Here is a 23,029-nt window from a genome sequence, read left to right as displayed (position 1 = left end):
ATCCACAGAGCTGCCGATTGCCACCTCCCCAGAGATGTGCTGGGGGTTGGAGGTGCACAGCAGAGAGGGGGACACTCTGGGGACCCTGATGAAAGAAGGGGGCACTCTGGGGGCCCTGATGCAAGAAGGGGGGGCACTCTGGGGGCCCTGATGCAGGGGGGGGGGCACTCTGGGGGCCCTGATGCAAGGGGGGCTCTCTGGGGGCCCTGATGCAAGGGGGAGGCTCTGTGGGGAGCCTAATGTAAGGGGGGGCTCTGTGGGGAGCCTAATGTAAGGAGGGGGGCTCTGTGGGGAGCCTAATGTAAGGGGGGGGCTCTGTGGGGAGCCTAATGTAAGAGGGGGCTCTCTGGGGACCCTGATGTAAGGGGGGGCTCTCTGGGGACCCTGATGTAAGGGGGGGCTCTCTGGGGACCCTGATGAAAGAAGGGAGGCTCTCTGGGGACCCTGATGAAAGAAGGGAGGCTCTCTGGGGACCCTGATGAAAGAAGGGAGGCTCTCTGGGGACCCTGATGAAAGAAGGGAGGCTCTCTGGGGACCCTGATGTAAGAAGGGAGGCTCTCTGGGGACCCTGATGTAAGAAGGGAGGCTCTCTGGGGACTCTGATGTAAGAAGGGAGGCTCTCTGGGGACCCTGATGTAAGAAGGGAGGCTCTCTGGGGACCCTGATGTAAGAAGGGAGGCTCTCTGGGGACCCTGATGTAAGAAGGGAGGCTCTCTGGGGACCCTGATGTAAGAAGGGAGGCTCTCTGGGGACCCTGATGTAAGAAGAGAGGCTCTCTGGGGACCCTGATGTAAGAAGGGAGGCTCTCTGGGGATGCTGATGTAAGAAGGGAGGCTCTCTGGGGATCCTGATGTAAGGGGAGATCCACACTCAGATATGTAACAATATTATATATATATCTCACACACAGTCGTGCTGCAAAAGTTTGCATACCCTGGCAGCAATTGTGAAATTTTGGCATTAATATTAAAAATATGACTGATCATGGCAAAATAATGTCTTTTATTTAAAGCGGAGGTCCACCCTACAGTGGACCTTCCGCTCATTGGAATCCTCGCCCCCTCCGGCGCCACAATTGGCACCTTTCAGGGGGGAGGGGGGTGCAGGTACCTGTACAGTACAGGTATCTGCACCCACTTCCGGGATAGCTCTCTGCGGAAAGGGGCGTAGATTTACGCCCCTTTCCGAAAGTCCCCCGCTGTCTGCTGGGAAACACACAGATCCCAGAGGCAGCGGGTCCATCCTTATTGCGCAGCGCGACTCGTGCATGCGCAGTAGGGAACCGGGAAATGAAGCCGAAAGGCTCCACTTCCTGATTCCCATACCCAAGATGGCGGCGGCAGCACCCGAGAGACGATCGAGAGATCGGCTTCGGGTGCCGACATCGCGGGCGCACTGGGCGGGTAAGTGTCCTTATTTTAAAAGTCAGCAGCTGCAGTATTTGTAGCTGCTGGCTTTTAAAAAAAAAAAAAACAGCGGAACTCCCGGCAGACTCCCGCTTTAAGGATAGCCATCACATGAAGCCATTTATTATCACATAGTTTTTTGGATCCTTTTTAAATCATGATAACAGAAATCACCCAAATGGCCCTGATGGCTTCAAACTGGGTTCACACATATGCAAATTGGATGTGACTTTGACCGCATCCAATTCACATGTCAGGAGAGTGTGCCTGGCTCTCAGTGGAGCTGGTTCACACAGCTCCAGGGCGGCCGCAGTCCGCATTTGGAAAGGGTCCTGTGCATCTTTGGCTCTGATTCAGGTGCAAATTCAGGCAAAAATTCTGACCTAATTTGCACCTGAATCGGTGAACAGGGATGCACCAGACCCCCTGCTATGAGCTGTGACCGCAGCATGTGAGAACCTAGCCTCACTAGTCATTTTAACCAACAAAAATGCATGCATGTATATAGACACACTGATACAGGAATTCAATACCCAGAATAGAATGATAAGAAGGGTGGTTGAGCCAGACCCTGGTGAAAGGTTAGAGGAGGAGGACAAATTCAATGTTTCTGGGGTGTAAGAACTCATACATACGATGGGTTATAATAGCAGCTACCCCCCCCCCCCCCTCCCCTCCCATGGTGAAAATTAACATTTTCCTGCCAACTGAACCCCAGAATCTCCATAAATCCAGTCTAGAGACATAAAATGTGTCTGCAACACAGAGAACGGAGATTATTCAAGAAACATCTCTCTGGTGGGTTCCTATTACTGGATCCATCTGTAGGAAACACACACACTGACTGAATACATTGTTTCTATGTGTTTATCAGATGATGGGGGATCTAGGTGGAGCCTCCGTACTGCTCTCTCCTTTACAATAAAGTCTCCTCTTACCCGGTGATGTGAGGGGCGGCTGATTGTCCATCATGACATCCTTGTAGAGATCCTTGTGTCCTTCTAAATACTCCCACTCCTCCATGGAGAAATAGACAGTGACATCTTGACACCTTACACCTTCTGTCAGCAGCTCCATCATTTTCTTGGTGATTTCTACACTTCTCCTTTACAATAAAGTCTCCTCTTACCAGGTGATGTGAGGGGCGGCTGATTCTCCATCATGACGTCCTTGTAGAGATCCTTGTGCAAAGTTGGAAACTTTGACCCCTTCATCACCCCATCCTCATTATCTTCAACTTTTATCTCTTCTTTAACATTAATTTAGAATCTCTCAGGTTTCCACTCTGAATATATAATAAAAAATATCAGTTGTAACAATGTAGATAATGTACAGATCCTAACGATACTATCAGTGATTGTTCCTCATCTACCTGATGACAATGACGGATGGTGTGATCTTCCTGTGTGGAATCCCGGGAATACAGAGGACAGGGACATCTCTCTGGTGGGTTTCTGTTATTAGGTGGCTCCATCATATCCTTGTGTCCTTCTGAAAACCTCTCCATCACTCCATACTCCTCATCTTCCTCTTTATACTCTTCTTTAAGAACAATATTATCTTCCTCTAGGTTTCCACTCTGAAATTTGTAATAAAATATTTGTTGTATCAAACACATTTGTGTATAATTCATAACTACCCATAACTGTTCCTCATCTACCTGATGATGATGTAGGAAACACACACACTGACTGAATACATTGTTTCTATGGGGGATCTAGGTGGAGCCTCCGTACTGATCTCTCCTTTACAATAAAGTCTCCTCTTACCCGGTGATGTGAGGGGCGGCTGATTGTCCATCATGACGTCCTTGTAGAGATCCTTGTGTCCTTCTAAATACTCCCACTCCTCCATGGAGAAATAGACAGTGACATCCTGACACCTTATAGGAACCTGATACACACAATGATACAGTCACCATCCAGACACATCCCTTGTCTGTTACTGGATAATGTCCCAGAATTCCCGGCACCGCTCACCTCTCCTGTCAGCAGCTCCATCATCTTCTTGGTGACTTCTAGAATCTTCTGTATGTTGTGTCTCTCAGGTTTTAGGGAGTCACATGGAGGCACTGTGATGATCATATGATCTTCTGACTCCAGAAGGGGAAAACTCTGTATTGAAAAACCAATAGGAACACTGTGTTAGAATCCCAGAATCCTCCTCACCTCTCTGGTCAGGTCTGTGTTTTATTAGTAGAGATCAGAGTGATGTCATGTGACCTCCCAGAATCCTCCTCACCTCTCCGGTCAGGTCTGTGTTTTATTAATAGAGATAAGAGTGATGTCATGTGACCTCCCAGAATCCTCCTCACCTCTCCGGTCAGCAGGTAGATGATCTCCAGGGTGAGGTTTAGTATCTTCTCAGTCATGTGACTCCGGTCCTCCGCCATCCTCATTGGTGCCGTCCTGTGATCTATGTGGGTTGCTCTGTAAACAGGGGAGAATTATCTGGGCAGTATTGGTTGCACAATATTAGGATGGGGATATAGGGGGGTGAATAGGCAGGCTGCCCCCTTTTTTGAATTGCAGCACGTTGATTGGGTTAACTATGGGTCTATTAATAAACAACATTGGCATAGCCATTTATTCCGCAAAGCTGCATGTACATTCTTTTTGTGCAAATTGTGCTTTGTGTGAACACAAAGGTTCGTCATACTATTTTCTCTTCTGAACAAACACTCCTTTATTATAGGCAGTAGTAATATACCACATTGGGGGCCACCAAATGGAGCAAAGGAGCACAGGAAATACATTTGCTTTTGTAACAAGAGATACAATCTATCAATTCTGGGGTGTTACTGGGTGTACTGTAAATACGATCTTATTACCTTCTCTACTTCTTCCCGACTCACCTCTCACTCAGAACTTCCTGTCTGTACCTGCCATCACGTTCTGTCTTCCATAGAGACTTCCTGTCTGTATTCTATAGAGACTTCCTGTCTGGGTAGAAGTGAGATCACCACCTTGTGGAGCTCAGAGGAACTGCAGCCTTGAGAAGCGTCTCATAGTGTGAACATGGCTTTGTGCTGTGTGTCTTTCGGGGAGGTTTCAAACTCATTTCAGGGAGGCGACGCTTCGCGCCAGCGCCGACCCCCCCCAGCGATAAAATGCAGCCTTACCAGTGCCAATTAAATGAAGCCTGATCAGTACCAATTAAATGCAGCTATACCAGTGCCCAGGGCCGGTACAAGGGGTGGGCAGAAGGGACGGATGCCCTGGGTGGGGCCATTTACTGGAGGAAGGGGGGCGCAATAGAGGCCACGCTACTGGCTGCCTGTCCTGGGGCTGCTTTTATCCGTTGCTCCCCTTCCACGTTCTCCTTTTGTTTGTCACACAGCGCCGGGAGCGCCGTGTGTCACATAGCTGGGTCTGTGTGGTTGTTCGGAGGTGTCGTAACAATGTCCCACCCCCCTAGACCGGCTCGTGTGGTAGCAGATTGAATAAGTATTCCGCCTATCACAGGAGCCGGTCTGCTTCCCTCTGGCCTTTTCTCTCCACTCACATCTACGGCTGCCTCCCTCTTCTAGTGCTCTACGGGCCTACATGGCAGTTCGTCTTTCCCTCCCGTGGCTGGACCGTGTCATCTGCCTGGCCCCCTCCTCTGAGAGCCGCACACAGGAGCAGACGGGCGACTTGTGAAAGGTAGTACACCGGGGAAGGGGGTGTGTGTGGGGGAGTGGGTACTGGCAACTTTTCTATAAAGTACATGGGGGAAAGAGCCACCAGGTCATCCCTCCCCCGGGATCAGTGCTGAGCTCCTTTCGTCTTATACTCCTGAAGAGCCCCTCTACACCTCCCAGGATAGAGACTCAATCATTCTTATCCACCATCACGTATCACATGTACAGCTCACAAGATGTCCCTCTACTACAAAAACTTATTTTTTATCATTTTGGAACAAAATGTGCTACCGCTCCATTAGAGAAACTTACCCTCACTTCCTGTCCTGTTGACAACACCAGACAGGAAGTAAGGACATATCCGCAATCAGACACGACCATCTTCTAGCCTTCCCCCACTCTACTGTGGAAAAGGATTACTATTTCTCTCATGTTGCTGATAGAGAGATTTCTCCTCACTTCCTGCCCTGCTAGACCGGCTTGTGTGGTAGCAGATTGAATAAGTATCCCGCCGATCACACAAGCCGGTCTAGGGGGGCGAGACCTTGTTACGGCGCCGCTAAACACACACACAGACCCAGCTATGTGACACACAAGGCGGCGGGAAATGTCCGCTGTGTGATCCAGGGCAGCCTGGGCAGGCTATGGTGAGTCTGCATTCATAGGCAAAGTAAGGCTGCTATTATGGGCACCGAGAAGCAGAATTGATGGTCACAGAGAGGCTGCGATTATATTCACAGAGAGACTGCGATTATGGTCACAGAGAGGCGGCATTGATGGGCACAGTGAGGCTGCAATTATGGGCACAGAGAGGCTGCGAGTATGGGTACAGGGAGGCTGCGATTATGGGCAAAGAGAGGCTGCAATTATGGTCACAGAGAGGCTGTGATTATGGGCACAGAGAGGCTGCGATTATGGCCACAGAGAGGCTGCTATTATGGTCACAGAGAGGCTGTGATTATGGTCACAGAGAGGATGTGATTATGGGCACAGAGAGGCTGCTATTATGGTCACAGAGAGGCTGCGATTATGGTCACAGAGAGGCTGCTATTATGGTTACAGAGAGGCTGTGATTATGGTCACAGAGAGGATGTGATTATGGGCATAGAGAGGCGGCATTGATGGGCACAGAGAGGCTGCAATTATGATCACAAAGAGGCTGCGATTATGGTCACAGAGAGGATGTGATTATGGTCACAGAGAGGCTGCGATTGTGGGCACAGTGAGGTGGAATTCATGGGCACAGTGGTAGGATGCATTTGATTGGCACTGGTGAGACTGCATTGATCTCTTGTATCATGTCTGCAGTCTCTGACCATGTTTAGTATGATGTCCTAAGTCTCTAACCATCGCCTGCATCATGTCCTCAGTCTCTAACCATCTCTTGTCTTATATCATGTCTGCAGTCTCTGAGGGGAGTTTGCCTAATTAGCAATGGTATTGGTAATATGTAGCAGGAAGGCACTGTCACTGATGAGTTAGTATAAATCCCATCATCTTTAGGCACTGTGGCTTTTCACAGCGAGGGGTGGGGGGGGGCACCGAATGACCTTGTCCCGGCACTGCCAGTGCCCATGAAATGCAGCCTTACCAGTGCCCATGAAATGCTGCTGGGGCTGGGTTGCTGGACCTGGGGTCTGGCTGCTGGCCTGGAGCCTGGCTGCTTTGTGCAAAGGATCTGGCTCCTGGTCCTGGCTGCTAGGGACTGGCGGCTGGTCCTGGGGCCTGGCTGCTGGGGCCAGGGGTCTGGCTGCTAGGCCCTTGCTGCTGGGGCCTGGTTGCTGGGGCCAAGGGTCTGGCTGCTGGAGCCCACAATCTAGGATCTCTCACACCAGTCTATACTTGCTAATGTTTTCAGATAGTTGGTTGCCACATGCCAATGCCTTCTGGACATTTTCTTCCAGTGATATCAGACTAGATCCTCTGATGAAAAGTCCCTCAGTCTCCACCAGCAACCTTTAGCAACCAGGCCCTCCAGCTAGCCCAGCAAATCTCCTCAGGTATTGGCTAGGGCTGCATAAATGTTCAGCTGCTAATTTGACTTTTATAGCCATCTATCTTCCATTTCCAGCCAGAGAAGGAGCCAATGAAAAACAGAACACACTTGCAGGTGTTTTTTTAATGTTGATTATGCCAGATTGTGGGCGGGGCCTACCATGCCCGTGCGCTAGGTATACTATGCCCAAAGGCGCAACTGTAGCCATGTGAAGTTTGTTATTATTGTGATTTGGAAATTCTGATACATCCGAATAATGCAAATTGGGTCACGATTTTGATTTGATTGAAGTGGAGGCAGGTGGTATACACTCAAACTGCAGAACAAAACACCAATGATGGGGGACTATTCCTCCTGGGAACATCAATGATGGGGTACTATTCCTCCTGGGAACACCAATGATGGGTCACTATTCCTCCCGGGAACACCAATGATGGGATACTATTCCTCTTGGGAACACCAATGATGGGATACTATTCCTCTTGGGAACACCAATGATGGGATACTATTCCTCTTGGGAACACCAATGATAGGGGTACTATTCTTCCTGGGAACACCAATGATGGGGCACTATTCCTCCTGGGAACACCAATGATGGGGCACTATTCCTCCTGGGAACACCAATGATGGGTTACTATTCCTCCTGGGAATACCAATGATGGGGCACTATTCCTCCCGGGAACATCAATGATGAGGTACTATTCCTCCTGGGAACACCAATGATGGGGCACTATTCCTCCTGGGAACACCAATGATGACTGATAACGAGTATTCTGTATAGCCATAGCCATTAGCAAAATTATTATGGCCCCAATGCAGATCAAGAGCTTCTCTACATTGTCAATGAAATAGCATCAATAATTGAAATATCTATGATAGGTTTCTCTGCATTTGGCTGAATCAGAAAATCTTTATCATCCATTCACATCAAGTCTTTTTTTTATTGGTATTCCTGGCTGCAGCCGCCAGACTGCTCTGCACTTCAGCTACGGAACTAACACGATTGTCGGCTTTACATGCTGTGTTTTTATCATCTTTATGTGAGTAGTTTGTGTTTGAACACAAAAATGAAATCTCATAGTTAAGCGGTGAGCACTTAGATCTTTTCTTTCTACCCCATGACCTGGCGTCCTTGCTGTGATCTAAGGAGACACGAGAGAAGTTTATGGTCCGTGTTAACCCTTTTGAGACGCGCTTGCATGACCACCTGTTTGCACAGGGGTCCGTGCCATAAGGTGAGAGTGATTAGTTAGACCGGAGGTGGAGGGATTGTCACGCTACTGTGGAGAAAAAAAAATGACTTACGTCAGTGCTACGGTTTAAATTAAAAACATATTTGTATGGACTGTGAAGTTAAGTCATGGATTGTGGAAACGAACTAGTGTCGGGTGATTGTATATAGTGTATATAACATTTACCACTGACTAATGCAGAGTTGCAATGCAAGGAGATCAGATAAAAGTAGTTGGATCTGTATGTGCGTTATAATTAATCAGAATTAGTCGATTAATCGATTTAAAAAAAAAATGTATTAATCAAACACAAAAATTGTAATCAGTAACAGCCCTTATATATATATATATATATATTCCTTTATTTTGTAAAATAATACATTTTTGGTGATTTCTGGGATTGACTCTGCACTATCAGAGACAAGTTTGTTTTGTTTTAGTCCTGTATAAGTTTGGGACCGGCCTGAATGTATTATATTGGTCATAACAGACTTATAATACAACAGCCCATTGGTTGGGTGGGATTTTATTGGTTACACTTGTACTCAAGTTTGTCATTTTTTTTTGAGATTGAGAATTGTTGAGTAGGGGTACATCAGAAGCACGGAGTGGGTGGAATAGTTTATTTTGATTTCCTATGATCATCAGACTTATCTAGTGTCTATAAGGGTCCTTTCACACGGGGCGGATCAGTTCTGATCCGCCCCGTGGATGTCCGTTTGCTCAGCGGGGATCACTCCGCCGATCCCCGCTGAGCAGGGAGATGACAGGTCTGTCTCCGCACACTGTGCAGGGACGGACCTGTCACAGCGCCGCTCTCCCCTATGGGAGATCGGATGACGACGGACCGCAGTGCCCGTCGTCATCCGATCCGATCCGCAGACGGATGGAAAAATAGCTTTTTCCTCCGTCACACTTTTTCGGATCGGAGCGGGTCGGATGTCAGCGGACATGTCACCGCTGACATCCGACGCTCCATAGAGCTCTATGGAGCACCCGTTCAGGTCCGCCTGAAAAACTGACAGGCGGGCCTGAACGGGACGTTAGTGTGAAAGGGGCCTTAAACAGTATTAATCCTCCAGTTCTGCCACTAGAAGTTTCTAATGATCATAGGAAATCACTATAAGAAATAAAAAAGCAACTGTCAAAATTTGTCTTGGCTGTAAGTCCTTGTCACATTCTTTCAACAGTTCTTCAAAAATAGACCTCTAAAAAATGTACTGAGCCAATGAAAGGTGATGACTCCATTTTTATTTTTCTACTGCTATCAATGGCCAACACGGTACAACACTTCACCCATGTCTTTGGTGATCTCTGATCTCCTTATGAACTGTTTCTTACATGATGAAGATCAGCCATGGCGTATATCTGAGGTGTATATCAGGGTGTGCTTCTTCCCCACATGAGAGCTGTGATGTCCAGCAACATTCATATAGAAGACATTTCCCACACTCAAGGCACTAATACACCCCGAGGGTTGTGTGGGATCCCCGATGTACAGAAAGACAGGACTTCAGTGAGGAACAATTCCCTCACTCAGGACAGGAAAGTGGCTTCTCCCCCGTGTGAGATCTCTGATGTCTGTAAAGATGAGACTTCTGTGAAAAACATTTCCCGCACTCAGGACAGGAATGCGGCTTCTTCCCCGTGTGAGATCTCTGATGTGTGACAAGTTCTGATTTTTGTAGAAAACACTTCCTGCATTCAGGACAGGAATATGGCTTCTCATCTGTGTGCACTCTCTGATGTCTGGAAAGCTGAGACTTATTTGAAAAACATTTCCCGCATTCAAGACAGGAAAATGGCTTTTCCCCAGTATGAGACCTCTGATGTGTGAGAAGTACTGATTTTTGTAAAAAACATTTCCCACATTCAGAACAGGAATACGGCTTTTCCCCAGTATGAGACCTCTGGTGTGTGACAAGTAGTGATTTTTGTATAAAACGCTTCCCGCACTCTGAACAGAAATATGGCTTCTCCCCCGTGTGCAATCTCTGATGTCTGTAAAGATGCGACATATGTGAAAAACATTTCCTGCACTCAGGACAGGAATACGGCTTTTCTCCAGTGTGACACCGTTGATGTGTGACAAGTTCTGATTTTTGTACAAAGCATTTCCCGCACTCAGGACATGAATATGGCTTCTCACCTGTGTGCAATCTCTGATGTCTGTAAAGATCGGTCTTCTGTGAAAAACATTTCCCACATTCAGAACAGAAATATGGCTTCTCCCCCGTGTGCAATCTCTGATGTCTGTAAAGATGCGACTTATGTGAAAAACATTTCCTGCACTCAGGACAGGAATACGGCTTTTCTCCAGTGTGACACCGTTGATGTGTGACAAGTTCTGATTTTTGTACAAAGCATTTCCCGCACTCAGGACATGAATATGGCTTCTCACCTGTGTGCAATCTCTGATGTCTGTAAAGATCGGTCTTCTGTGAAAAACATTTCCCACATTCAGAACAGAAATATGACTTCTCCCCCGTGTGCAATTTCTGATGTCTGTAAACATTGGACTTATGTGAAAAACATTTCCCACACTCGGAACAGGAATACGGCTTCTCTCCAGCGTGAGAACTTTGATGTTCTACAAGTTCTGATTTCTTTACAAAATATTTTCCACACTTAGGGCAGGAATATGGCTTCTCAACTCTGTGAGATCTCTTATGCACATTAAAATCAGATTTATAATGAAAACTCTTCCCGCACTCAGTACAGGAAAACCTCTTCTCTGTTGGAAGGACGGCACCGTCCCTCACAGTCTGAGGTTCCTCAGGATAAGAGGAATACGATGGTCCATCTACACTGTGTGGTGCCGGATGGACATTTGAGGTAGTCGGGTTTTCTCCTGGACTATACTGTGTGATGTCCTCATCTTCTACTTTACAGTCTGGAGACAACATGAGACAATCCTCTGAGGTTTTCCTCATCTCCCGTCCATCTACTAAAATAGAAATACAAAGATTATTACTAGACATGAGCTGATTGGTTCCCCTAAACCAGGACTCCGCCCACATCAGGCAGCTTTGTCTCTGAGGATCTTACAATTTCCCCCTCAAGGTAACTAGTAAATGGGTCCTCTGATCTCCTACCAGCTAATTTCTTTATTCATGGACCTTAGTCAGAGAGTGAGGAAACAACGAGAACTGTCTTTTATAGGAGTGACAGTGATGAGGGGATTATAGGACGAGTGTCCCCTCCCCCTCTATCCCTCATTGTCATCTTCCCAACACAAGAAGTCCTGCACTTCCTTATTTAGTCCATGATTTAGTCATGAATAACAGCGGGGCTGAGCCCCACCAGAGGTCAGAGAGTGAGGATGGGGGGAGAACAACCAAGATGAAGACTGGACTGATCCTGAAGACCACCATCATTGGGTTATTGACTCCTCCCTCATTATCACTTCCTGTTTAAGGTTCCAAAGTTTGAGATGTTATCACATTATTATCACCATGTAAAAGTCTGTGCTCCAATCAAATCATCAGATATAAAATGTCCAGCTTGTAGGAGATGGGTGTAGCAAAAGAGAATACATATTATGTTTATATATAGCAGTGGGTAGAGAGCAAAAGTCAGGACTATAATGTACAACATATTGTATAAGATAAAACAGTTAGTACTATATAGTGTGATAATTCTGAAATGTATAGAATAGTGTATATATTGTAAGGGTCAGGACTCATAATATTGCAGTTCAGTAATCAGTGGTAACTTAAATGTTTACTTACCTAAAACAAGTTGCAGAGATCCCACTCCGATGCCTCCAATCTCCTGAGACTGCACTCAGTGACTATATCCTCCCTACTCTGGACCAATCAGTGAGCAGTATCAGTAGAGGGATGTATTTAGTGTTAATGACCCACCTGTGCTGATCTCTGTAGGAGTGTCCTCCTCTATAAATGTCCCCATTATTCCATCCTCCTCCATAGACTGCTGATCATACCACTCATATGCCTCTTCGTCTTCTGCTTTAATCTCAACTTTTATATCTATCAGATCTTCACCCTAAACCAGGAGAATGATGGAAAATATCATAAAAAATGTAAGCTTTAATATTGTGAAATCACATAAAAGAAAAACACATTATCTCCATGAATCCATGTTCTATAAGCTCTCTCTCACCAACCTTGTAATGGTGAGGGATGGTGTGATCTTCCTGTGTGGAATCCCGGGAATACAGAGGACGGGGACATCTCTCTGGTGGGTTCCTGGTATAGGGTGGCTCCATCATCTCCTTGTGTATTGAAAACTCCTCCCTCACTCTGCACTCTTCCACTTTATAATCATCTTTAAAAAACAATATTATAATTCTCACAGTTTCCACTCTGAATATTTTATAAAACATCCATTATATCAAACAAGCCATTTATAAATCATACCTATCAGTCATACCTGTGCTGATCTCTGTAGGAGTGTCCTCCTCTATAAATGTCCTCGTTATTCCATCCTCCTCCATAGACTGCTGATCATCCCTCACATACCTCTCTTCTTCTTCTGATTTAATCTCAGCTTGAGAATCTCTCAGGTTTCCACTCTGAATATAGAATAAAAATGACATCAATGGTAACAATGCAGATAATGTACAGATCCTAATGATACTATCAGTGATTGTTCCTCATCTACCTGATGATGGTGGGGGATGGTGTGACCTTCCTGTGTGGAATCCCAGGAATACAGAGGACGGGGACATCTCTCTGGTGGGTTCCCATTACTGGATCCATCTGTAGGAAACACACACACTGACTGAATACATTGCTTCTATGTGTTTATCAGATGATGGGGGATCTAGGTGGAGCCTCCGTACTGCTCTCTCCTTTACAATAAAGTCTCCTCTTACCCGGTGATCTGAGGGGCGGCTGATTGTCCATCATGACGTCCTTGTAGAGATCCTTGTGTCCTTCTAAATACTCCCACTCCTCCATGGAGAAATAGACAGTGACATCCTGACACCTTATAGGAACCTGACACACACAATGATACAGTCACCATCCAGACACATCCCTTGTCTGTTACTGGATAATGTCCCAGAATTCCCAGCACCGCTCACCTCTCCTGTCAGCAGCTCCATCATCTTCTTGGTGACTTCTAGAATCTTCTGCATGTTGTGTCTCTCAGGTTTTAGGGAGTGACATGCAGGCACTGTGATGGTCATATGATCTCCAGACTTCACAGGAGGAAATCTCTGTTGGAGGAACCAAAAGGAATATCATGTTAGAATCCCAGAATCCTCCTCACCTCTCTGGTCAGGTCTGTGTTTTATTAATTAGGGTTTCAAGGATACCACTTTTTTTTTTAAGAAGGAGTACAAGTACCAATACTTTTTTCAAGTACTCACTGATACCAATTACAGATACTTTTTTTTATGTCATGTGACAGTGGCACTAATATGCAGCACTCATGAGGTGTGGTCTGTTTCAGTAGTTTTTTTTGTTTTTTCTTTAATTATTTTTTACAATTATTTAATTTTATATTTATATTTTTGTTAGTTTATTTTTTTTTTTACAATGCTTTCAGTTTTTTTTAGGGGGGGGGGGGGGGGTGGAGTGGACAGTGTCAGTGTTTTTTATTTAAAAAAAATGTAACAACTTTTTTAATATTTATTACAATTATTATTATTTTATTTTATTTTTTTTGGGGGGGGGGGCTTTGGTGAGATATCGGGGGTCTAAACAGACCCCTGATATCTCCCCTTTGAGACAGGTAAAGGGACTGAGGATAGAGATTCCCCATTCCCTTTCTCAGCAGCCTCAGCTGCACTGAAAATGCACTGAAGATGAATGGACAGGAGACAGAATCTCCCCTCCATTCATTAACAGAAGCATCGTAAACACAGGTTACGATGCTCAGTTATGGATGCAGAGTCAGTGATCAGGGACTCTGTGCATTCAGAAAAAGAAGGAGCAGGCAAATTACATTTACTAGCTCCTTCCTTCGCTACCCATCCTGAAAGATCCGGGACATGGAGGGACCGGAGGAACGGGAGAGTCGGAGAGGACACAGGGGGACCCGGAGGAAGACGCGGATCAGGACCTGGAGGACAACACGGATCGTGACCCAGAGGGAGGACACAGAGACCCGAGAGCACAGAGGGGGACCCGGAGCAGGATACAGAGACCCTGGAGCACAGAGGGGGGAAAAACATGGAAGAAATGGCTGCACTCCAAGATCCATCAAAATTCTTGTTTAATAAACAGACATCCCAAGTGTTACAAACAGTTCAAATGGTAGGCGCGTTTCACACACTAACAGGTGCGCTTATTCTTTATGCGCACCTCTTAGTGTGCAAAACGCGTCTACCATTTTAAGTGTTTGTAACACTTGGGGTGTTCGTTTATTAAGCAAGAATTTTGATGGATCTTGGAGTGCAGCCATTTCTTCAGTGTTGATCATATGTGGAGGCGAGCCGAGACGGGCACCCGTGATATCATTAGGCTTCCCGTCTCACAGAGTTCTTTTGTTTGGATATTCAGCACAGAGGGGGACCCAGTGCAGGGGACAGTCGGTGCGGGCAGTTACAAGCACTGATCTCCCTGACAGCTGCAGGAGGGAGAGGAGGAGAAGCGGCTGTCAGAAGAACTATATAGGGAGATCAGTGCTTGTAACTGCCCCCACCACCGCACCAATCATGTCGGAGGCTGCCCAGGTATCGGATTAGGCATCGGAGCATTTCCACGAGTACTTGTGCAACCCTATAACTAATGTAATGTGACCTCCCGGAATCCTCCCCACCTCCCCAGTCAGGTCTGTGTTTTATTAATAGAGATAAGAGTGATGTCATGTGACCTCCCAGAATCCTCCTCACCTCTACGGTCAGGTCTGTGTTTTATTAATAGAGATAAGAGTGATGTCATGTGACCTCCCAGAATCCTCCTCACTTCCCCAATCGGGTCTGTGTTTTATTAATAGAGATAAGAGTGATGTCATGTGACCTCCCAGAATCCTCCTCACCTCTCCGGTCAGGTCTGTGTTTTATTAATAGAGATAAGAGTGATGTCATGTGACCTCCCAGAATCCTCACCTCTCCGGTCAGGTCTGTGTTTTATTAATAGCGATAAGAGTGATGTCATGTGACCTCCCAGAATCCTCCTCACCTCTCCAGTCAGCAGGTAGATGATCTCCAGGGTGAGGTTTAGTATCTTCTCAGTCATGTGACTCCGGTCCTCCTCCATCCTCATTGGTGCCGCCATTTGATCTATACAGGTCTCCTTGTAGACGGATAACTTTGGTAAATGAAAGTAAGAATTATTTAGTTGGTATTGGTCACACAATAATAGGATGTGGATGTGAGGGGGGTAATAGGAGGGATGCTGTACATTTAGTAACCACTTTCCAATAGCAACACATTTAGTTTTGGACTGTTAAGCTTTTGCTACGTTTTCATGAACCCTCTTCCCCTGCCAGATCCAAAATTCTCTTATCTGATTTGACCCAAAAAATATCTCTAAGGTGGTACCTAACACCACAGAAACTAGCAGAAATCTCCATGTGTTGGAGATTACGTGGACAAAAATGTCAAATATTTTGGTCTTGCCCACATCTGAAAAAACTCTGGACAGACATTTCTAACCTGTTATCTGACATTACACAAACACAATGTATACTTCTTTATGGCAGGCTGGGGAATGTTTTCTTCCTATTGAGCAGCAATGTAAGAGGCGCTATACCCCATACTCCTGACCCCTGCACTCCATCGTTGTGTTGGCTGCATATTGTAATGATTGCCCATTGTCTGCCTGTGTAGCGTAATTATTGTCCTTTGTAGGCCATGTATGGTCAGGACGGTCATTGTCTTGTCTATTTATTGCCAATGCTGTTTGTAAAGAAGACCATATTACTAGAATTTATCTCCAAAATGAAGATAATGTTCCGACCCCCGTAAGTGGGGAAATGTTCTGACCCTACAGTTGCCACCTCATCCCTTTAAACCCGAACACATATAAATTACACAGGTTCTGAGGCTAATTAAATGCAGGTAAGGCACCAAGTGAGTTTAATTACCACCTTCATCAGCCACAGAACCCGTGTAATTATTATGTGTTCAAAGGGAGGAGGTGGCAACCATATCTGCCCCTGAAGGGGTTAATCTAGGTCTCCACACTATATATGTGTATATCATCATCTGCTGAAGATAAAAGACATCACAGTGACTATGGAGGAAGAGGACGGACATGACAGGGGATTACTGGGTGTAAATAGAAAATAAGATCTTATTACCTCCTCTACTGCCACTTCCAGCAATGTCTTCTCTCTACTTCATCCCGACTCACCTCTCACCTGCAACTTCCCATCTGTACATGACATCACTTCCTGTCTGTCTTCCATAGAGACTTCCTGTCATCTGGATAGACGTGATATCACCACCCTGTGGAGCTCAGAGAAACTGCAGCCCAGAGAAACGTCTCGTAGTGTGAACACGGCCTTGTGCTGTGTGTGTATGTACTGTATATCTAGAGTTGCCACCTTATCCCTTTAAACCCGAGCACATATGATCTACACAGGTTCTGAGGCTAATTTAATGCAGATAAGGCACCAAGTGAGTTTACTTACCACCTTAATCAGACACAGAACCTGTGTAATTAATATGTGTTCCATTTTAAAGGGATGAGGTGGCAACCCTACAGTATATCCTTATAGATGGGGTTATCTCCACTCCCATCAAGGGGGATAGAAATATATTATCGCCCAGTCCAGCCTTTCTCAGACAGGATTCTTCTAAAGGTTTCTAGGGGTAGATTCAGCAATTAACAATTTCTCTTTCTCAGTAACAACTGTCATCAGTGATCTGTAAGGGGACAGCCTTCCCACTGATGATGATGTAAGAACATCCTTCCCCCACCGACCACTGATATAACCGATATAAGTGGGCCCTTCTCTCATTGGTCACCAATGTAAAGGGTTGGGTTGTCAACTCATCCCATTAAAACTGAACACATATTAATTAAACAGGTTTTGTGGCTAATTAAACTCACTTGGTGCCTCATCTGCATTCATTTAGCCTCAGAACCTGTGTAATTCTTAGAGTCCATTCACACAGGGGCAACTTTTAATCTGACTTGAAGTCGTCCCAAGTTGCCTCGAGTCACGCAACATGATAAAATCAATGTAAGAGAATGAGAGCCATCTTAATGTACACTACTGAAGTCGCTCCGACTTCAGAAAAGGTTCCTGTACTACTTCAATCCAACTTCAAGGCAACTTGTACCCATTGATTTCAATGGAAGTTGCCTCCAAGTCGGATCTCCTGTCTTAACTGAAGCAACTTTCCAGGAAGTAAAAATCGTTTTCTAGGCAAACCCCTCCCTCCCACAGAGCTGATTATTATGTGATTGGCCACTGGCAAAGTCCCCTGTCCTGGAGGCAACTTCAAGTTGCCTTGTAAGTTGCTTCAAGTCGCGCTGTGATTCATACTCAAGTCATGTCCAAGTTGCCTCCCAAAGTCTCGCTGGAAGTCGTGTTGCCCCTGTGTGAATGGACTTTTATGTGTTTTGGTTTAAAGGGATGAGGTGCCAACTCTAGTAAGGCCATTCCACTCAACATGCCCACAAGTTAATAGGTTTTGGATCCGCTTTTATAATTTTATACATTCCTTAACTCAGACTAACCTTATACATATCCCACTGACAAGCTGGTCGGTAAGTTAAGTTTGTTTTTTTTCCTTGGATTTCTCCTTGGCCTTGTTTGTACCTGTTGTTAGCCTTCCAATGCTTCTTACTGCAATATCCAGCTATAGATGGGAGCAAGTGGCATCTTTTTTGTATCACTGTCGTGTTTTTTGGTCAGGCTCTCAGCATCAAATGTGTAGAAAAAGTATGGATTCACATACTTCTGAAACCATGTTTGATGTGATATAAGTAAAGAGACAGCACAAGCCATTACTGTACAGAAGCCATGTTCACTGAATGACCAAGTAGGAACAGGAAACACCACACAGGAAGAAGTACAACAGAGATGCATCATAGAGAGTACCCGGGTCCTCATACACCTTTTATGGCAAGAACATGCATATAAGCCTTTAAAATGAGCACTTTTGATTTTATATGTTTGTGTCCCATAGACTTTAACGGTGTTCACACAAATTGTTTGCATGTTCTGCTGTAAACCGAGGGGTGTTCAGTTCATCCCTAATTCCCACCATCAGGGGCCCTGGTGAAGAAGCAAGCTGGGGCTAAGCCCCCGTAAACACGGTCAGAAATTCTGACGGAAAAGGTCGGATCGGATTATATTGTCGGAAAATCCGATCGTGTGTGGGCTCTGTCAGACTTTTTCCGTCGGAATTTCCAAAATTTGAGCAGGACCTCAAATTTTTCCGACAACAAAATCCGATCTGACTTTTTCCGATCGTTTGTAGTGAATTCCGATCGGACAAAGTGCCGCGCATGCTCAGATCAAATTACGCGACCCAAGCTATTGGCTACTAGCCTGAACGCAGTCTCGTCGTAACGAAGGAATGTCATCATGTTCTGAACGTTCGGATTTCGGACAACTTTGTCCGACCATGTGTATGCAACACCAGTTTCGGACAAAATCCATAGGAAAAAATCCGACGGATTTTGTTGTCGGAATGTCCGACCGTGTGTACGGGGGCTAAGCCCCCGTACACACTTCGGACATTCCGACCACAAAATCCATCAGATTTTGTCCGAAACTGGTATTGCATACACACGGTCTGACAAAGTTGTCGGAAAATCCGATCATTCGGGAACAATGTGATGCCGTTCGTTCGTTACGACGGGACTGCGTTCAGGCTAGTAGCCAATAGCTCTGGTCTCGTAATTTGATCTGAGCATGCGTGGCACTTTGTTCGATTGGAATTCTCTACAAGTTCGATCGGATTTTGTTGTCGGAAAATTTGAGATCCTGCTCTCAAATTTTTTCTGTCGGAATTTCTGACGGAAAAAGTTCGATAGAGCCCACACACGATCGGATTTTCCGACAATATAATCCGATCGGACCTTTTCCGTCTGAATTTCCGAACGTGTGTACGGGGGCTTAGACTCTGGGGAACCCCTTGCGTTCTACAAGGGCTCACTACCAGTATAGCCCGACACAAGCATTCATCCAGCTGTGACAAATTCTAGCCATATTTTATTTAACGCAGTAATTTCCTTTGTTCACCAGTGTCATCTAGTGATAGGATACTCTGTCATCCTATACCTCCATTCCTTGCTATTACCATATTGCTGTCTACATTACCTTACTTGCCAGCATTCCTCTATTCTGTCACACCTAGATTCTGCACAGGGAACAATGTGTGTGTGTGTGTGTATATATATATATATATATATATATATATATATATATATATATATATATATATAAATGACCCAACACAGAGTAATCTAGTGGCTCTAAATAAGGCCAAAATTCATCATGGCTGGACGAATGCATGTCACATTTGTTCAACGAATTTTATAAAAATAGACCTCTAAGTGTTTGTTAAGGTTTACACAGCCAATGAAAGGAAACGACTACATTTTAATTTTTCTACTGCTAGCAATAGTCAACACGGTACAAACACAGTACAGATCCTCACTTACAAAGTGCAAGACATTTTAGTACTCATCAGCCAAGAAAAGTAATTAAAATTAAAATCACATTCCCAGTGGTGCAGCTGCTGCCTCCACCATAGCAGACGATAGAGACTGAGAAACCTCAAAAGAATCCCACAGGGTTGTGTCACCGCAGATGGGTTAAATACCCCGTAAGGCAATAATACAAGATAAACAACTATAGTGAGAATGCTGTTAAAAAACGTTTTTTTTTTTAAGTAAATGGTAAAAATGGCATGGTAAAAAACCCTATAAATGGAATGCATTAAATATACTAAGTCCCTGCAACCACTAGGAGTGGGGGAATCAAAATATGAATAAATAAAATAGTAATAAATGTTACTTGAGAAAAAAAAAAACATTACCAAACCAAATATCTCCCAATATACACAGCCTAATCTACATTTCATGTAGTTCTATGTAGAAAGATGCCAAGACTACCTCAAATGGGTCAAATTAAATGTGTCCAGATCCCCAAAGAGGGATGTGGAACTGTGGTTGCTGCCTCCTTATATACTGGTCATGATTTAAAATGGAGGAATGCCATGCCCTCCTATTGAGGGAAGCATTATAACCTCCTTTCCTGTTACATCATATTCTCCTTAACTAGGGTCAAATATAGTCCATATTAAAACTATATCCTATGCGAGACAACACTGGCCAGGGTGCACTGCCCACCTATCTAAAGTGTGGCACGGCAACAATGCCTAATGCGCCACGATGACGACACATGCTGGCCCAGTCCCAGCACCCAACCAGCCTTTTACCCACTGCTGGCATGAGAATTGCCAAGGAGAAAGGAAATTGCATTAAGGGTTTACCCATGAGGAGAGAGGGCCTCCTCATCGCACCCTCCCAAGCACTCTAGAAATGGGTGGGCCAGGCTGTGACAGGGAGACCCATGCTCCCACATCAGTGGACCAAGCGGTCAACAATGGAGCTAGTACGGGGTACATTCACTGGACATACAGTTGATCATCCTACTTGCACAATGCCTAATGCGCCACGATGACGACACATGCTGGCCCTGTCCCAGCACCCAACCAGCCTTTTACCCACTGCTGGCATGAGAATTGCCAAGGAGAAAGGAAATTGCATTAAGGGTTTAACCAGGAGAGAGGGCCTCCTCATCGCACCCTCCCAAGCACTCTAGAAATGGGTGAGCCAGGCTGTGACAGGGAGACCCATGCTCCCACATCAGTGGACCAAACGGTCAACAATGGAGCTAGTACGGGGTACATTCACCGGACATACAGTTGATCACCCTACTTGCACTGAGTGGCTATGTCTGAGCCCCCTAACGGCCCCCAGGTGTATGCCCAGTTGTACCTTTGGGAATGACCAAGAAATATTTAATAAACACAGTATATAATCATATAATTAAACATGGACATATAATAGTGAACACTGAAATTACAATATCACACAGTACTGTTGCAAAGCTTTTCGGGAAGGGGCACACTTTACTATGTCTCCTATCAAGGAGGCAATACGATTTAGAACCTCGGTTTCTTCAAGTAATAACACTAAGGCCGCGTACACACGGGCGGACTGTTCGCCCAACCTTGTCCGCTGAACAGTGTTTGGGCGGACAGTCCGCTCGTGTGTGGGCTTTCAGCGGACAGTCTCAGCGGACAGTTGGACGGACAAAGTCTTTCGGAAATTCCGAAAAACTGTCCGCTGAAACTGTGTTTGAGCGAACAGTCCGCCCGTGTGTGGGCCTGTCCGCTGTACTTTCGAAATGAGCGGACTGTTCCCGCTCGGAAAGTCCGCCCATTTCGAGCGCGTGTACAGGTAGGCGGGGCCCGCGAGGGAGACGTCGCGGGCTCCGCCGCCTGGAATGGGCTTAAAGGGGAACCCCAACGCCGAAAAAAATCGGCGTGGGGGTTCCCCCCAAGTCCACACCAGACCCTTGTCCGAGCACGCTACCCGGCCGGCCAGGAAAGGGGGGCGAGCGAGCGCGCCCCCCCTCCTGAGCCGTACCAGGCCGCGTGCCCTCAACATGGGGGGGTGCCTTGGGGAAGGGGGGCCGCGCGGCCCCCCCACCCCAAAGCACCTTGTCCCCATCTTGATGAGGACAAGGGCCTCTTCCCGACAACCCTGGCCGTTGGTTGTCGGGGTCTGCGGGCGGGGGGCTTATCGGAATCCGGGAGCCCCCTTTAAGAAGGGGGCCCCCGGATACCGGCCCCCCACCCTATGTGAATGAGTATGGGGTACAATGTACCCCTACCCATTCACCTGTGAAATAAAGTACAAAAAAAAACACAATACATGGAAAAAGTATTTTATTGCACAGCTCCGGGGGTCTTCCGTCTTCGGGGGTCTTCTCGCCGGACTCCTCCGCTATGTGTGTGTAGCTCTTTTACTAGCGGAGGAGTCCGGCTTTCTTCCTCCCCGCCGCCGGCCTCTTCTCCCGACTTCGGGGGTCTTGTCCCCCTCTTCGGTTCTTCTGCCGGGCCACCGCGCCTGGTCCGGTGGCCCGGTCTTCTGTCGCCGTCTTCCGTTCTTCTGTCGCCGCCTTCGGTTCTTCTGCCGGGCCACCGCGCCTTCTTGTAGCTCTTTTACAGGCGGTGGCCCGGTCTTCTGTCGCCGTCGCCGCCGCCGCCGCCTTCCGTTCTTGTTCTTCTTCTTCTTCTCCTGGAGATGTTGACTCGACGATCTCTCCGGCCGGAATGCCAGGGACACGCTCCGCTGCCACTTATATAGTGACAATGGGGCGGTGTCACATGGTATATGTCACATGGGTTGGTCACATGGGTTGATGTCACATGGGGACTATGACATCGTAAGGGGGCGGGGTCACCATGTGACCAACCCATGTGACATATACCATGTGACACCGCCCCATTGTCACTATATAAGTGACCGCACAGCGCGGCTCTGGCATTCCGGCCGGAGAGATCGTCGAGTCAACATCTCCAGGAGAAGAACAAGAAGAAGAACAAGAAGAACAAGAACGGAAGGCGGCGGCGGCGACGACAGCGGCGACAGAAGACCGGGCCACCGCCTGTAAAAGAGCTACAAGAAGGCGCGGTGGCCCGGCAGAAGAACCGAAGGCGGCGACAGAAGAACGGAAGACGGCGACAGAAGACCGGGCCACCGGACCAGGCGCGGTGGCCCGGCAGAAGAACCGAAGAGGGGGACAAGACCCCCGAAGTCGGGAGAAGAGGCCGGCGGCGGGGAGGAAGAAAGCCGGACTCCTCCGCTAGTAAAAGAGCTAC

At 46.5% G+C, this 23,029-nt stretch overlaps 2 protein-coding genes across 5 annotated transcripts in view; both read right to left on the bottom strand.

Annotated features, from left to right (window-relative positions):
* LOC143989470 (uncharacterized) overlaps positions 1 to 23,029 on the bottom strand; it is a 313,492-nt gene that overhangs the window by 283,077 nt on the left and 7,386 nt on the right. Inside the window, exon 1 of one of the 3 annotated variants that reach the window (XM_077489609.1) lies at positions 3,721 to 4,255. The exons of the other annotated variants lie outside the window; for them this stretch is intronic. The gene's annotated coding sequence lies outside the window, so the exon portion shown is untranslated. Of the gene's footprint in view, positions 1 to 3,720; positions 4,256 to 23,029 lie in introns of those variants that run through there. 3 annotated transcript variants of the gene reach the window in all.
* LOC143989434 (uncharacterized) overlaps positions 9,486 to 23,029 on the bottom strand; it is a 164,907-nt gene continuing 151,363 nt past the window's right edge. The window contains exons 1-8 of one of the 2 annotated variants that reach the window (XM_077489561.1): positions 16,474 to 16,671; positions 15,351 to 15,479; positions 13,097 to 13,441; positions 12,883 to 12,980; positions 12,652 to 12,793; positions 12,386 to 12,546; positions 12,123 to 12,264; positions 9,486 to 11,203 (exon numbers count right to left, since the gene is read on the bottom strand). In XM_077489561.1, the coding sequence (XP_077345687.1) occupies positions 9,789 to 11,203; positions 12,123 to 12,264; positions 12,386 to 12,546; positions 12,652 to 12,793; positions 12,883 to 12,980; positions 13,097 to 13,181 (2,043 nt within the window). In that variant the 5' untranslated portion in view covers positions 13,182 to 13,441; positions 15,351 to 15,479; positions 16,474 to 16,671 and the 3' untranslated portion in view covers positions 9,486 to 9,788. Of the gene's footprint in view, positions 11,204 to 12,122; positions 12,265 to 12,385; positions 12,547 to 12,651; positions 12,794 to 12,882; positions 12,981 to 13,096; positions 13,442 to 15,350; positions 15,480 to 16,473; positions 16,672 to 23,029 lie in introns of those variants that run through there. The other variant, XM_077489562.1, reaches the window with a different exon arrangement.

The sequence above is a fragment of the Lithobates pipiens genome, unplaced genomic scaffold, assembly GCF_037356315.1.
Source record: "Lithobates pipiens isolate NorthernLeopardFrog02 unplaced genomic scaffold, aLitPip1_a1.2 Scaffold_18, whole genome shotgun sequence".
NCBI lineage: Eukaryota > Metazoa > Chordata > Amphibia > Anura > Ranidae > Lithobates > Lithobates pipiens.
This window is presented reverse-complemented; position numbering and strand designations above follow the sequence as displayed.